This window comes from Siphateles boraxobius, unplaced genomic scaffold, assembly GCF_051911475.1.
Source record: "Siphateles boraxobius isolate OS27281-9 unplaced genomic scaffold, OSU_SipBor_1 5, whole genome shotgun sequence".
Lineage (NCBI taxonomy): Eukaryota > Metazoa > Chordata > Actinopteri > Cypriniformes > Leuciscidae > Siphateles > Siphateles boraxobius.
Window position 1 is genome coordinate 15765546 of NW_027509141.1, and position 18046 is coordinate 15783591.

General features: G+C 40.4%; 1 protein-coding gene across 3 annotated transcripts in view; it reads right to left on the reverse strand.

Moving 5' to 3' along the window:
- palm1a (paralemmin 1a) overlaps window positions 1-9459 on the reverse strand; it is a 78962-nt gene extending 69503 nt beyond the window's left edge. Inside the window, exon 1 of one of the 3 annotated variants that reach the window (XM_077202907.1) lies at window positions 9117-9459. In XM_077202907.1, coding sequence (XP_077059022.1) covers window positions 9117-9121 — 5 coding nt within the window. In that variant the 5' untranslated portion in view covers window positions 9122-9459. The remainder of the gene's footprint in view (window positions 1-9116) is intronic. The other 2 variants (XM_077202904.1, XM_077202906.1) reach the window with 2 other exon arrangements.
- Between the last annotated feature and the right edge of the window lie 8587 nt (window positions 9460-18046).

Consider the following 18046-nt stretch of genomic DNA (forward strand, 5'->3'; position numbering starts at 1 on the left):
GGTGCGCCGTTACAGGGCACTGTGTTTGCTGCTCAAGTTATACCAGAGGCCAGTCTCGAGAGACTGGTACCCTTAGTAGAATTTCTGGCAGAGGGGGTTCTGCCCACAGTGGTGGGCCCCGAGCAGGCTCTGGTAATGGAACAAGAGGTGAAAACGCTCCTTCAAAAGGGGGCTATAGAACGGGTTGTTCCTCCCAGTTTGGAGCTAGGTTATTACAGCCGATATTTCATTTTGTCACGATAGATCTAAGGACGCATACATCCACATTTCCATCCTTCCACAACACAGGAAGTTCCTGAGGTTCGCTTTCGGGGGCGAAGCGCGCCAATATCGGGTTCTTCCGTTCGGCCTAGCACTGTCTCCCTGATCTTTCACGAAATGCTTGGATACAGCTCTGGCTCCGCTGCGACTCCAGGGTATCCGCATTTTAAAATTTTATCGACGATTGGTTGATTCTAGCTCAATCGGAGCATCGGGCGATTCGGCATCGAGATGTCGTGCTCGCCCATGTCAAAAGTTGGGGTTGAGGCTCAAACACTTCCTCCCAGACCTGAGAGGTCATCATGTTCTTGTCCGGTCAGACAACACATCGGTGGTCTCCTACATAAATCACCAGGAAGGTCTGCGTTCGCGCCCGTTATACAAGCCGGCTCGCCAGATCCTTCTATGGTCCCAGGGGAAGCTTCTTTCATTGAGGGCGATTTATATCCCAGGGTATCTAAATCAGGGGGCAGACATCCTGTCGAGGCAGGGGCCGAGGCCCGGGGAATGGAGACTCCATCCCGAGGTGATGGAGCTCCTATGGAAACATTTTCGTGGCCGAGGTCACGCCTGTACGCAATTCCCCCGATCGTTCTGCTCCCAGGAGTTCTGGACGTTGGTTTGCGGACCTAATTTCTCTCCTCGACGGCTCGCCCCTGGAGATTCCGATCAGGAGGGACCTTCTCTCTCAGGCGAGTGGGTTGATCCTTCACCCCCGCACAGAACTACGGAGGTTGTGGGCTTGGCCTCTGAGGGGGCCCAGCTCATAGAATCTGGTCTCTCGACTGAGGTCGTGGAGCCCATCCTCCACTCCAGAGCTCCGGCCACTAGGAAATCTTATGCCTTGAGGTGGAATATGTTCACCTCTTGGTGTGGGGAACACCAGTCGGACCCAGTTAACTGCCCGGTGGGTGCAGTGCTGGAATTCCTTCGGGAGCGTTTCTCCACAGGGTTATCCCACTCCACACTCAAGGTGTACGTGGAGGCCTTATCTGCTACCACGTCCCTTTAAGTGGAGCCTCTCTCGGGAGACACCCACTTATAATTTGTTTCCTTCGTGGCACTTTGAGGCTGAGGCCAGCAGTTCGCACGAGGGTGCCGACCTGGGACCTTGCGGTTGTTCTAGAAGGTCTCTTTCTAGCACCGTTCGAGCCCATTGAAGAAGTTTCTGAGAAGTCATTACTCTAAAAACTATCTTTCTTCTTGCTATCTCTTCTTTAAAAAGAATAAAAAAAGGAGATTTTCAAGCTCTATCGGTCTCTCCCTCGTGCTTGGAATTCTCGCCCGGCATGGTAGAAGTTTTTCTCCATCCTAGACCGGGCTAGGTTCCTAAGGTCCCAACTAATACTGTTAGGCCTATTATACTGCAAGCCTTCTGTCCTCCTCCTTTGATGTCGGACCAAGAGAAAATAATCTGCTTTGCCCAGTTAGGGCTCTAGATTCTTACGTCCACAGAGCTGCCCTGTCGAGAAAATGTGAACAACTGTTCGTTTGTTTTTGGACCCCCTAGGAAGGGCTGTCCTGCATCTAAGCAGAGGTTGAGCAAGTGGGTGGTCGAGGCCATCTCACTTGCCTTCGAGTATTCCGGCCAGCCTTCTCCTTTGGCTGTCCGGGCTCATTCAACCAGGAGTATGGCTGCCTCTAAGGCTATTTTGTCAGGCGTATCAATTCAGGACATTTGCGGCAGTCTGGTCCTCGCCGCACACATTCGTAAAGTTTTACCATCTTGACTTCAGCTCCACTCCAGGGGCGCAGGTGCTTTCGTCCGAATGTGTGCTCTGACATCACACGACGGACACTTGCTCGTATGGCGGCGCTGGTATTGGCGTTCCCAAAGCGTTTTCACGCAGCTCGAGTTCGCTGATAGGGAACGTCTCTGGTTACGTATGTAACCCTAGTTCCCTAAAGGGAACGAGACGCTGCGTGTCTGTGCCATACTCCCAGCATGCCCGTGAGCACTTGCTTCAGTCTTATCAGAAGCTGATGCGCTTGTGTTTTGGGGTGCTTATATAGTTTCCTGGTCGATGACGTCACCCGCCTTTGACGTTCCGTCTCGCCATTGGACTGATTTCATACGTGCTTCATGACGCACTCACGCAGGGGCGTTCCCAAAGCGTTTTCATGCAGTGTCTGGTTCCCTTCAGGGAACTAGGGTTACATACGTAACCAGAGACGATCATTCAGTGTATTTCCACACTGTCTAAATATTTCCAAAGTGAATTTTGCCAAGGAAATGACATGCTAAGCATGAAGCATGGGCTCAGACTCTATAGACTGATTCTGATTTATAATGTAAATTTAACCCATGTTCGTGCCTTTGGGCTCAAAACTAGTGACAGAGGCATCCAGCAGCCTCACAGACAGAAGCGTCACAGCAGAGCAATCATATCTGGTTAAAGGGTCACAGACACAGCTGAGCAGCAGGATGATGCTGATGCTACTCTTTGAGAACTCTATGAATAGTAAATGTGTCGATTTGTTTTGCATGGGAATGTTCACCCGATAAATGAAAAGTCTGTCATCATTTACAACCCACCCTCATGTTATTCCAAACATGTATGATTTTTAGTGCTGCCCCCAACTGAAGATCAAGTCAATAGGGTTCAAAGAATACTGGAACCTACTGATTGTGAGACTATATATATCGTGCTCCACAGAAGTTTGGAACAATATGGGTGAGTACATTATTCCTTTAACTAAGGCTTAAATGTAATGCACATGCTATCTAATATGCCAATTTAACAACACACACACACACACACACACACACACACACACACACACACACACACACAAACTTTCAAAAAAATCCAATATGCTTTGATATCATAGATTTAACACAATATCATTGAGAGACCTAACTAGAAACCATCCAGAACACATAAGCAACGGCATATAGCAACTGAACAGCAACGCTCTGGCAACCAGCCATGATGGGGAGTTACAGTATATATCAAAACGGGAGGCACGATTTAAATAAGTTAAATGGTTTTTAACTAACATTAACCATGATTTAACTAAATAAAAACAAGGGAAAAAAACTAGTACAAAGGCGCTTGATATTATAACTCTTTATTGCATGTTAAAAAGTATATTAAGTCTATTAAAAAGTCTATAAAAAGAGAATTGTGAGATTAAAAAGATGCAATTACCTTTTTTTTTTACTTTTTATTCAGTGGCGGAAACAAGCTTCCATAGGCCTTAATTTATATTGTAGCCACAAATTAAGAATTTAAGAACAAGATATTGTGGCCATGAATTAAAAATTTGTTCCCATGAATTATTCTTTCCCTTGTTTTAGCTCAATCGTGGCATGTTATACGAATTTGTTCCTTCGTTTTAGTAAAATTGAGGACACAAAATTGTTTCCTCATTTTAATTTAGTCGAATTAACAAACTGGTAAAACATGGCCACAACTTTACTAAAATGCGGGAACAAATTAGTTCAAGTTTATCACTGAAAACTGTATCGTACTTTGTCTACTATTTAAACAGCATTATGGTAAAATTGGAACCATATGGCAACAGCTTTCTTACCTGTTTGCGATGGCATTTTGCGCGGGGGTTTGGGCAGAACTGACAGAACTGCAGTTTCTTTCCGTTTGGCCTAAAACACTGTTCATGGTCATCCAGTTTGAAATGTTAGCAGTAACGGTGTTCTCTCCATATTTGTGATTCTTTGCAACCTTTAGCCACTGCCTACAATGCCCTGGGTCCTTAATCCAATCTCCGAAAATAGCTCGTAAGATGCGCCCATAAACGTTGACTCTTTGAATTCTTGCACTAGAGAACAAGTTGACACCATTATGACTAAAAGTTTGCTAAGAAGTATTTCCTACTTAAGCAAGATGATATTTGACTCTGGTCAAGTGTGTCCATAGCAGACATGTGGGAGTGTCCTTGGACAGCATTTTTTCTTTGCTTCTAGTCAGGTAGCAACGATGTCAAATTTTTTTTGTCTTTCAACAGCATAGGCAGCCAATTTGTATTGAAAGTGGCATTTTGCCGGCATTGAAGTACCCCTTTAACTAAATCAAGGGAGCGAATTACAACCACGTAGCCATGATTGAACAAATTAGTACAACCTGGCCAGTGACCACAAATTAATTCTACATTGGAACCAGTGGCGTAGCACAAATCCATGCCCAACCCTCAATACCCCGCTCGAACCAAAAGTCCACAATATATTTTTTTCCAAGTCATGTGCAGGATTCTGTACATAACGTCTAAATTAAAAAGTGTACAAAATAATCCTGCAATCCTCGAAAGGAAATAATGCAATGATTCTGTAGTTGCATGCACTTTCAGCCAGATATCCATATCCAAAGTTGCAGTACTGAAATCCACACTATTCTGTTCACATCCCTATGGATTTACTCATGAACTGCTCAATGAATTGAATTGAAAGAACACTGTCTAATTTATATGACCTCGCCCCATATTGTCAGTAAAGGGTGTTGGCCATGACATATAAATTAGATAACACAGAGCTCCTCTCACACTGATAATTAATTAGGCTACAGAGCGAAGAGAATAACAAAATGGACAGGAACTGAAGGGTAGAGGATACATTTGTTTTAAATCATGGTGGGAAGGGTTTCGCCCTTTTACAAAGTCTCAATTTAGTTTTTTACATATTTTACATTATTACAGCAACTCTTCTTCCCAGTCTGGTTTGAACACACCGATTTCGAATAAGCCCTCCTTCCGAAACACGAAATGTGCTGTGATTGGTTAGCTGGCCCAGTGTGTAGTGATTGGCACCACTTACCTCGTGTTTTGGAAATGTCCCACCCCTCCACAACTGCGAGTTCTTCTCTAGTGTAAATATTTAGGATGGCTTTTTTGCATATTCCACGGGCGGAGATTATTTAAATGAATAACATTATTTTATTTTAACAATCTAAGCGCACAGTCTAAAGGGCAAGTGCACTTAGGGCGTGTTCGAATCCACTTTTGCTGGTTTAACTACGCGAAAAATGGTCGGCGCACCCGGCGTATGGTCTAAAAGGGTTGTCCCTATTCTCTTAATGAGTAATGGGTATGTTTTGCGCGTAATGTGCAATTAACCCATCGGAGTCTCATCTCCCATTCCCTTTAAAAGCCAGTTGCGCTCGCACCAGGGCGGATTCGCTATTTTACATGGCGGAATTTAAAACACAAAACAAATATTGCATCATTGCCTTTGCGCCATTGACCAACTGAAACATGGTCTAGTCTATTTCAGTTGCCTCAAAATAGCAACGCACCAACAATGCGCCTGAACACACCTCGTTTTCAGACCAACCATGGGGGCACAAATGGGTGCAAATGCATTTGCAATTTAAACAACGTGGCACAAGACGTGAAAACGATAACTGCTTCGGGCTGAAACTAGCCAAAAACACTTGAATCAAGCCTAGCGCTGTATTGCTGTATGATAGGGCCTTATGACTTCATAAAGCCCGGATAAATCGCGTTGTAGTCCAAACGAGCCATTCGTTGTAGTTCTAGGAAAGGGGATTCTGTTAAATAAAAGATCTCCCTTTGGAGTGGACTGAGCTTTGTAACCTTGCAGATCTTTTTTTATGCTCGAGCAGCAGCATTACACACTAAAGTTGAAAAACTGGAAAAGCCTAATAGGACCCAAATTCACTTTAGTTCTCACTCAGTTTTCATCCTTCTTTAAGAAACCCTGACCAAGCAGTTTCAGGCCTGTTCATTAGGTCTCAGCTCAGACACGGTGTCTGATGAATCCTTTGAAGCTTCCCAGCATTCCTCAGCACATGTGTTATAAATCAGCACTTCATAAGCAAGAGGAAAGGATGACAGTGGAGAAATGGTACGCATGCTGAGTTCTAAAGCAACATCAACAGGAACTGATGCGCCCATCAACCTTCTCATTGAAGCCCGAGATTAACAATGCTCGACTATACACTTAAAGTCGTCATGAAACGGAAGTTGAGATTGTCCTTTTTTCCTTATTGTGACGTATATCCAAGTGAAACAGCTTCTGAAATTAGGAAAAAAATTAGGGCGGAGCTTGATTTCATCCTTCGGGAATTGATTGGATCGTTGGAGGTTGGGCGGTGCTAACAAAATGGAGGCAGATTTGAATGCCAGTTTACAGTACAGTCAGTTGAGGAGGATTTCTCTCCACCGGACTCACCACCATTAACCTCCCATGAAGCATTTTTAATTGAGGAACCCGACGATGAGAACGAGGACGAGCAGCCAAATTTTCCGGAAGGAATCACCCCATATTTATATGAGCCTTCCGCGAACCAAGATAAGGCGGCTGATAGTTAAGTTCACCCTCGAGAGCATATCCGCGTATCTCAATGGTAGGCTAACTCTTCTTTAAGAAAAGAGACAGACCACAATAGCCACGCCCTCTAGTAATAGATTTTGACCAGAAGAGAAGAGAAGTTGTTTCGAGGAGGGAGGGAAGGGTAACGTATTTGATTAAAGATTATAAGGGTACATGAATTTAAAAAAAAATAATGAAGTGCACAGATAAATCATTTATAATAAACACTACAATATTAACTATAAAAATACAAATGGTAAAATTTGATTTCATGACGACTTTAAGTTAAAGGGAAAACGAGTAGAAAACGAGTTCCCTTTAGGTTAAAGGGAAAAATTGAGACCCTCAATTTCACCACAACTGCACCTGTCATAAAAAGGCAATGTGCAGTATCCAAAATACACAATAGGATTATACATACATTTACCGCCACATTTTTTCAGCTAAAAGCAGGTCTTATCATATTTCAGGGAAGATATTTTCATTGTGCCAATAAAACAGCGCCTAATTTCATCCTCTACTGAATGGAGTGGTCATTTATGGGGTTTCAGACAGACTCGTGCGAGTCACTAATGGAGAGGCATGTGCCATCCGATAGGGGTAGGGCCTTTCATTCAGATTCCAGGAGCAACTGTCAGCCCACCCCTCATCTCTCTCCCTCTGGTGTAGTACATTAGAGTAATTAAGTCTGCCGGCAGTTGTCTCTGCTCTTCTAGCTAAAGCCCCGGTCATGATGTATGTATCCTCTCAGTTTCACAGAGGGAAACAGGCTTCTCAGTGCATGGATTATTAGGTTGTTTCATATCAATGCAGCTCACTGCATTCTTTCAGAAATCTGTCAGACAGAAATATTTTGTGTATCGTTTATGTACCAATAAATCTTTTAATTTGACATGCTTGAAATCAGCATGAAATGGAATCTATTTTCTGAATTCATCTTAATGATCTCATTAAGGATAATTTATTCATGCGTTTAATTCATAAAATATCTTAACTTTGTCATTTTTAATCAAAATATCCCAACTCGCAAATATTCCAGTGAAACGAAAAACTACTTCACTCTCTGGTAGGCCTAAAGTACGCCAGACTTTTTCAATCATTTAGTCCGCTTAAGCCCCGCCCCTTTCTTATAATCAACTGCAAGCTTGCATTCAGATCTGCCTCCATTCAATCAACAACCGATAGATAGATAGATTTTATTATTATTTTTTTACAATATGGAAGAAATTATCTGTTGCCATTACATCACAACTATCATTTGTCTTTCTCAATGTGATGCATTACTCAACTTGCAAAGTTCGATTTATACAATTTACTGAAATGTTACAATAAACAAGATGTGTATTGCTCAAAGAAAATATCAGCACAGCAATATAGTCCAAGTTAAAGTTCAGAGTAAGCAACAGAGAAAAAGACCGATCACAATTCAATATGCAAATGAATGCAAAAAAGAGGACCAATTCAGAATGCAAATTATTTTCCATAACCTAATCACTTTAGTTTTAAATGATCCTTGCAAGCACTGGAATAGCCCTAGTCTACATTTTGAATTACAGTGGAGTTGTGTGATTTTGTATTCGACTTTTAAAAGAGCATCTGTATTATTCTCTTACTACAGTAGGCTATCAACCTTATTTTGCAATGAAGAAGAAAGCTAATTTCTGTGAATGTGCAATATTTCCGTTTCATTGGCCGCTAAATAACTACAAGAAAATGTGCTGTAAATAGTAAAACTATTTGTGCTGGGAAAAAAGTATATGATTATGAGAATAAATTAAAATACGACAAATAAAACTAACTCTGGTTTGATTGTTCTGTTAATGGCGTTCAACAAGTGTGAACGCTGCCATCCAAACCCTGGTAAGCACCAAACAAGCGGACCGAGATCGCTGCAAAGAAGTTAACCAAACCCAAAGCATACTGTTTTGGATTCTTTTCTAACTATTTTCGTTGGCGGAGATGAGTATTAAAAGAAATTAGCTGGTTTCTCTGTTCAGTGTAGTTACCCATTTTGCTTTATAAGACGGCTAATCGTTCTGTTGCACTGAATATAAGCATGTCAGCTTAGCCTCGTGCCTATGACCGAATCATACAGGTTTAAATACAGTAGCCTACGCGATACTGTAAACAAACACTCATAAGATGAAGTACTTCAAAGATAAAACAGAGAGAGATGCTGCTTCTAAATTAGCCATGAAAACCACTGCACTGGGTGTCAATGGCATGAAGGAGAAACCTATTTTTGTCAGCACGGGAGATAGGCTATAGAGCGCGTGTGTGCTGGATGCTGCTCACCCCTGGATGTCATACCGTTATCCGCTGTACCGATACACATACCCCACAGCAAAAAATATACAATAAAGCTCTAAAAAATCATCGTTATAAACATTAACATTTGTAACATTAAAAATGCACCCTTATTTCAAATATACCATTTAATTGTGCCATAGGAACAACAAGAAGAGCAGAGCTTGGGATGTTTTGCAGGTGTGGCTCCGTTCACTCATTAAAAGGGCCAGCGGCACACTGGCCTGCCCACTAAATGAAGAATAGTTGCTATACTCACTGCATATTGTCCCCGTGCTGTTTCCCCTCAAATTTCAGGTTTATTCTCCCGTTTGTATGTTTTTTATCAGATGCACAGCACCATCAGTGTCAGCCTAGAGTCTTCTTCCCTGTGTGTGAGCAGCGAGACCGGGAGCTGCTGGCGTCCCTCCCCTGAATCTGCCCCTCTCTGCCTTATGATCAGTGCATCGCGAAACCGGGAGAAAAAAACACTCCACGTCCGTGTCAACGAGCTCTAAAGCTGATCACTGTGGTAATATCTCTTTATGAACTCTCTGAGAGAGTACGGTTTTTCAGAGATATGAGTTTTTATGCTATTGATGTTTTATTTTAAAGGATATTTCGCCCAGTGTGGTAATTAATTTGGGATTTGTCGCCCTCTCATGGACGTAGAAGGTACTAGCCTATGAGTCAATGTAAATATGTGACATCACGTTGCAAAAATTCAATTTATATATTTTTTAATTATTTAGCCTGTTGATTGAAGTCTCAATTTGGCATTTAAAAAATGTATTTACTATAATATTATTTTAAATATATGTTCTGAATTTTTCATTTATTTAAATAATTTATTTTGAAACAGCTGGTAGATTTTTGAAATAGACAAAACATGATTCATGTTCCTGTAACCTCTTTAACCTCTTCATTGTTCATTAAAAAAATAAATTACAGTAACATAATCTAATGTGCACTTCTGCTACAAAATGATTGGAAAAGAAGATATAGCCTACTGATTCCCCGTGCCATATTAACTTTTCAACCCTTTCTTAATTAAAGCGTTGAAAAGTTAAAATGGCATTGGAAATCATTATCTTCTTGTTGTGTAAGTTGTGCAAGTTGTGTAAGTGCATCTACAGAACTTCCCATAATTAATAATCTATGTATCCCTTGCCCAATCTGAAATGCACAAATAAATAAGGGGAATATATCTAAATATGTATATGTAATAATATAGGTTATTATATATATAGGCCAATATATGAATAGCCTACATTTAAGGCATTTAATCTTATTTTAAAGATTAGCTTCAATTAAATAGAAATAAATATATATTTAATCTTTTTTTTATCATCAAATTATTTGTATGGTTATTTTTGATTTTCTAAAATTGCAGTGATTTATTTTATGCATGTTATTGTGTGCACAGAGGAGAATTGGACATGAGTTATTATGTTATTTTCATATTCATATTATATTATCCCATTTTGACACAATATGACAGTCTGTGGTGCTCAGCTGACACTGCAGCTGGGTTGTATGTTTGGCAGGCTGCCTGTAGATGGAGTACATGACCAGCTCTTGCTGTACATATAGCCTACATAGAAATGTTACTCTGACCATAGGAATCTGAATTCATTTGAAATGGGATGATAAATCATTGAAGATGTATAAATCAATTAAATCAGTTGAGCACGATTCTATCCTCCTCACTAACAAAGAAAGCAGAAAATCTTTCATCTGTCTGACCTCCACAACAACGACAGCTTCAAACCTTCATAAAAGGGCAAACACTGTCAGAAATATTCACATTCTATTTGAATGCATAGGTATCTACACTGAATCTCTTATGTTAAAAGCAATTATATATAATGTTGCAGTCATTGAGCATGTTTAACGCCGTGGATCTTCATTTTTAAAGGATTCCAGCCCACACAGCTCCACCCTGATGCTCCTCACGCAGACTCTTCTTCAGCCACACGGATCTGCCTTACTGGCCTGCCAGTTGCCGTGGTAACTTGACATGTCTCCATTTGCTCTGATCAATGGAAATGTTGCTGTCGCAGGGGATTGGAGCGCTGCCAGCTATCTCGGAGTGCGACGTGAGTGTCCCTCTCTCTCGCTCCGACAGAAGGAAGACACAAAGGAAGAAATGGTGTCAGGGGAAGCAGTGGGGTGGTGGAGGTGGGTGCAGAATGTCATTTGGGTGGTCTCTTTGCCTCTGTGGTCAGGGTTAAATGATCACTTAGGAGGCAAATCGTTTTCATTTGAGTGCACTGATTCTGTAATAACAAAACAATCCGTTTGAGTGGCACTCCTGTGATGTAGAATAAGGGATTTTCCTCAAACGATCTGCCTTCCTGATTTTGCTGAGTACATTTCAGGAGGAGTGGGGGTAAAATGGCTGCGGCATCCGTGTGTGTTTGTGTGGAGGAAGATTTGATTTCAGCTTGATGCTGTCTTGCCAAACTTTGAAGAATTGAGCAGTAAGTATAGAAAAACCCCTTTGAAGTCAGATTTAAGGTATTGTTTGTTCTCTATCAGCGAAACATGACCACAGTGAAATTTAATGTGACATGCTTAAAGGCACAATATGTAAGATTTTTGGATTCAAATTTCCAAAAAACACTAGAACAATGTTATATATTTAGTTGACTTGTGTACTTACATTAACCCAAAGGTTTCCAACAATGTTTAAATCCAGATAAATCAGCAATTTTAACCAGTGTAACGGCCCGTGTCATTGTGTAGCCTGTCAATGACGCCACATCCATGTGTTACCCTTGATTTCTGGTTTTACTTCTGTAGAAACACAAAGAATGTTCCAGGCTGTCCCATAACACAGTAATGTTAATAAAACTTTAATGCATTAGCCCCGACCATAAACATGATTTGTGCCTGAGTCCCGTCGGATTGCATTCCATCGACTGTGGAGGTGAAGACGACAACTCCCTTGATTCCACACTCATTCATGGTGTTACCAAGCTATGCCTTTGTTATTGTTTTGAATAAGTGACTTCTAGCAGAAAAACTACATACTGTGCCTTTAGAGCCCCTGTAGTCAAAAATTTTATCCCTTAAAAAAAAAATCATCTTTGATCACCAAAATTACATATTTAAAAGTTTTTTTCCTTAAAAAAAATTCTTAATGCCTTGAATGTAACTCTCTCTCATATTCTATGAATATGCAAATTAGCCCCGCTTCCACTCACCAACCAGCTCAGAGATTCACTCGTCGACCATCACATGTTGACATAATTGGTTAAAAGGTAGTTTGTGATTTCAGAAACACCAGCGAATTTCAAACCGGGTTTTTGAGACTGTCTTTGGTTCACTGCAGTTTTAAGAAGAAACTACTCAGCAATGGTGTTGACTTGTGAAGCATATTGAAAACACCACATTGACATATAAGCAACATTAAAAGCTGGATTTTCAGCACAGGGGGACTTTAACACACTGTTTAGAGAATGAGTACATATAGAGCACAGCAATGAGTCTACATTCATCAGTTCTACACATAGTAATGACGCCTTGGGTCTGCTATATGCAAGACAAATAGAGTCCCCTCAAAGAAAAAAGTGAAATGAAGTTAAAATGGAAATTTGATTTTGAAGTTTCATGGTTATTGTAGCTAAATTATAAAGTGCTGCAAAATCAATACAATTAGTTACAAATATATAATTGGGACCATCTGTTCAAAATTAATCCTTCAGAAATCATTCTAATATGCTGATTTGATGCTCAAGAAAAAATGTGTATTATCAATGTTGAAACCAGTTAAGTGCTGCTTAATATTTGTGTAGAAAGCGTGATGCTTTTTTCCAGGATTCTTGTTCCTCAGAACAGCATTTATTTGAATTAGAAATACTTTATAAAAGTGTTAATCTCTTGCTCTTACCAAACTTTCTGTGTGACCCATTTTGAGGGCTCGCCAGTCGAGAACCTCTACAGCAGTGGTTCCCAACAGGGGGGTCGCGGCCCACAAGGGGGCCTCAGCGAGCTCTGTGGGGGGTCGCGTCATATTTTGAAAAGTTTGGAGCAATGAGCATTAAATAAAAGTCCTTAACTTTTTCCTGTTCAAAATTTATATAATGAGCGAGTTCATCATGAATCTATCAATCCGTGTTTTTGTCTTATCCTGAACCACTATGGTACACACCTATAATAAGTGTTTACATTGGGACTATTTTACACTGGTTCGGATCGTTGCCGCTGCGGAGTAGCCCAGTACCTGCGTGACTCGTCATAGACCTACACAGAGAGAAGTAGTTCCGGCTACAATGTTCTTCCGAAAGACGCATTATTCTGTTAATAAACGCAAGTTTATTATAGCTCGCTAAAGCGCCAAAAACGTAAAAAATAAAGCCTCACATTGATAAAGCCTCACAAATAACTTGCAAGTATTGAGGCCCCAGACAGCAGTCATTTAATAATAGCCTATATTCTTTCTTTTTTTACCTACACACCAGTGGGAATATTTTTTTTGAAAATATTTTTTCAATTTTGCATTGCAGTTTTTAAATTACAACAGGCCTACTGATGTTTTTGTTATTGTATTTTCAATAATATAGGCTATTATTTGTGCATAAACATATCTGGTTATAGTAAATATACCATTTGTTTGAAAACAACATATTTTGTCATCCTTGCTGCAAGCTTACAAGAGCGATAATATCATTAAATGTGAAGGGGGGCCCTAAAATATTTTTTTGGGAAAAAGGGGGTCTCAGACCAAAAAAGGTTGGGAACCACTGCTCTACAGTTCATAATGACCAGTTTTGCCTAAGTACACTACCTGTTTGAGTCATCAGCATTGATAAGTGTTCCACTCCTCAAAGCTCTGCAAAAAGTGAGACATTTGGCCACCTGAGTAAAAGTGCTTTGCAAAATAAAAGCTTTATCACCATGAGCAGCCAAAGCACCTGGAGATCAAAGGGCTGCTGTCTTCATTATAGCTCTTGAAAATTTAATCAACATGAATTTAATCAGGGTGAGTAAAAACTGAATGCTGAAGGGACGAGCAAACGTCATCTCTCATCCATCAACAGAAGAATTGAAAAGGAATGAAGCAAAGTGACAGCTTTAAATTGAATAACATTTCTACGTAACATTATTCCAGAGTCTTCTGTCTAATTTTTCTTTAGTCTTTTGAAAAATGATTACATCAGATATGAAATAATAAAGCTGTACACCTCTCAGCTGAAAATAAAGGAAACTGTATCAGTGCTCAAAATCCATTTCAACCTCTCCTCTTTCAAAATCATTCAATGTAATGAAATTAATTGAATGTCTATGTGTTTGTGAACCCAGACCCACCCCTTGAAACACATAGTTCTTAATAAAATGATAAATTGCTCCGCACTGGAGGCCCCCACTGCTCAACCAGTCACCATAGCAACAGCCAGAGCTCTGTTTGTGAGCTCTTTCGCAGACTTCACGATAGTTGCAGTGGATGGCGTGGGCACTGCTCGTGTTTGGAGAACGTATGTAGGCGTCAGAGTTGACTAGGTGGAAGAAGCATATACTGATGCCAGGTGAACCATCGGCTTTTTGACACAAAAAAAACATTATTACATAAGCAGCGTGTCTTTGCCTAATGATCATTTTGGAATCAACTAAAAAATAATTTCCTAGGGAATCCACTTTGGTACTGTAACGCTTAAGTTCCAAAGAAGATAGTGTAACAAGGTTTAATAGATAAATCCAAGTGCGAATCAGCCAAATAGAATCAGCCAACATGCGAGACAGTGCGCTAGTAGGCTACACAGACAATACCACACAAGGGGTCTCATTCATGAAACACGAGCAGGATGATTTTTTGTGTAAATAGTGTGTAAAATGGTTGTGGCGTAAATTTTCTGATTCATTAAAATGTTCGTATTTTCCAAATGTTAGTTGGTAGGCCTACGCAAGAAATCTACACCTGCTCCCAGCCACGCGTAGACCAGATAGTGCGCTTAACACCCGAACATTTTGCTAATTAATAAGGCTGCATTTTAATTCACCTCAATCGGGTACATATTTACACAGCATTTTGAAAAAATATTATATATAATAGCCTAATTACATACGTTTTTTCTTATTATGAGAGCCAGTAGGCTAATAGCATCTGCGATGGTGGTCCTTCTCCAGTTTTGATACGATTTTTCCGAAGTGAACTAATTAGTTTTTTGCTCTCAAGCTTAATGTCGAACCATTTTATTCTCACTTGTGGGAATGTTCGATTAACAGATGAAACTCCATTGACTGCATCTGTAATATGCTGCCAAGCTTCCTTTTTGTTTAGGACCCGATACGCCACTATGTAGCCTACGCTTGAAAATAAAATGTGGCGTTTTGAATGAACTTCTGATAATAAAACTTCAATTTCTGCATCTGAGAATTTTTTCTTTTTCATTCGCATTCATGTTATAATATGATGCCCATAGTTGTCAGTCGGATTTAATGGGCGGGATTTATGATAATTGAGAATGAACGTGCACTGCACGCGCATCCCATTTACGACTGATTGGAATTCATTAACACACACACACATTTCACTATCACATCTGACGTTTACGAAGTATTTGTGAATCAGGAGAAGAGTTTTCGGGAAGGTCTCTTTACGCGCAAATCACTCGCATATTTACTCGTATATTTACGAATGTTTCATGAATGAGACCCAAGGAGTGCAGGTGAAGGAACAACTTAGGAACCAAAACGAGGATAATTAGCCTACTTCAACATAGATGACACATATGAACTAATAATGATGGTAACCAAAGAGAAAAAAGGAGTGTCGGGAATCTGAACAAAGACATGTGACAAATGAAAACAAACTGAAAGTCCATGGAAACAGAAACTAACAGAACATAACGGTGACAATTCAACAATTCTTTAAATTCAACTGTCAATTTTTAGATATTAATTTACAGAACATTTAGGCACAGATTTACTAACAGCTTGCGCCAGCGCCAAAAAAAAAAAACTACTGTCAGGATTTACTGAAGACAGTTGTGCAATGTTATTGTTATGATTCCAACCTGTGTTCCCCTGTCTTGGGTGTTCGTAGACTTTTATGTTATTTCCTGTCTTGCTCCATGTTTTGCAGTTCCTTGTTACGTTTAAAGTTGATTAGTCTCCCCAGGGGCCTGTTTCAATAAGGAGGTTCAACCAACTCTGAGTTAAAACTTGAACTCTGAGTTGACTTACCCTGAGATGAGAAACTCTGAGTTTTCGGTTTCAGAACAGCTGAAATGAGTAAGTTCAATCAACTCTAAGTTGACTGACTCTGAGTTAAGCGTGTGCACCACAACTATAAAAAGCCATTATCAATGGAGCGCAGATATTATGAGTCACCATGGTAACAGCGCCACACAAAAAGAGGTCTGCATATTTCTCACCAGCAGTACGCAAACATTTTTTTTAAGCAACAGGGCAGCAGCGGCGAGCGAGATAGTTAGGTGGGAGAAAATAGTTGCTCGAGTCAATGCGTAAGTTTACATTTTAATTACTGTTATACAGTGTTTGGTGTAATTACCAAGTAATCTAAATACTGTAATTTAATTAAAGGGATTACTCTTAATTTTTCTGTAATATAAAGTAAAATATGATGTCATTGCATTAAATACTGCATAGACTATAGAACAATTCTGTATAAAACAATAGTGGATTTAACATAACATACACAACATACACACTTTGGTCAATTCAAGAATAATTCATGCAATTGTATATTGTTAATTTGAAAGCATTAAAAGTGCAGTTTATGGTCTCTTTTTGTATTGTTCAAGTGGTTGAGGTTGATATGGGATTTATAAAGTAATTAGTAATAAGTAGACCAATACTTTCTAGAGATAGTAATTGTTACATTAATCTAATTACACTGTTGAAGATGTCATTTGTAGTTAGTAATTAATAACTATTTTAGAGTAACTTACCCAACTGTTATAATATCAGAGGTGAAACTGGAAGAACAGTATGTTATTCAACCTAATTTTAATTTTCATGTAGGTGCAATCCTGCAGGCATTAAAAGAACATGGCAGCAGCTGAAAATGAAATATAAAAACATAATTCAATCAGGTAAGGCTTGAGCATATCATGGATGTAGGCTACCTGACTTTACAAACATTTGACATATTCAATAACTAAATAGCATCCAGTGTCTTGCAGTGCAGCAGCATTTTTGTCATAGGTCTAATTAACACAATTAAATGTTCATTCTCATTTGAGTTCTACTCAGCCAACAGAAAGAAGGAAGAGGCTCGCAAAGATGGAGATGGAGATGAAGATGAAGATGCAGAGGAGATGGAGATGCAGAGGAGATGGAGATGCAGAGGAGATGGAGATGCAGAGGAGATGAAGATGCAGAGGAGATGGAGATGCAGAGGAGATGGAGATGCAGAGGAGATGGAGATGCAGAGGAGATGGAGATGAAGATGCAGAGGAGATGGAGATGCAGAGGAGATGGAGATGGAGATGGAGATGGAGATGGAGATGAAGATGAAGATGCAGAGGAGATGGAGATGCAGAGGAGATGGAGATGCAGAGGAGATGGAGATGGAGATGAAGATGAAGATGCAGAGGAGATGGAGATGCAGAGGAGATGGAGATGCAGAGGAGATGGAGATGCAGAGGAGATGGAGATGGAGGTGCAGAGGAGATGGAGATGCAGAGGAGATGGAGATGGAGATGAAGATGAAGATGCAGAGGAGATGGAGATGCAGAGGAGATGGAGATGGAGATGCAGAGGAGATGGAGATGGAGGTGCAGAGGAGATGGAGATGCAGAGGAGATGGAGATGCAGAGGAGATGGAGATGCAGAGGAGATGGAGATGGAGATGCAGAGGAGATGGAGATGCAGAGGAGATGGAGATGGAGGTGCAGAGGAGATGGAGATGCAGAGGAGATGGAGATGGAGATGCAGAGGAGATGGAGATGCAGAGGAGATGGAGATGAAGATACAGAGGAGATGGAGATGCAGAGGAGATGGAGATGCAGAGGAGATGGAGATGGAGATACAGAGGAGATGGAGATGGAGATGCAGAGGAGATGGAGATGCAGAGGAGATGAAGATGGAGATGCAGAGGAGATGGAGATGGAGATGCAGAGGAGATGAAGATGAAGATGGAGATGCAGAGGAGATGGAGATGCAGAGGAGATGGAGATGCAGAGGAGATGGGGATGGAGATGCAGAGGAGATGGAGATGCAGAGGAGATGAAGATGGAGATG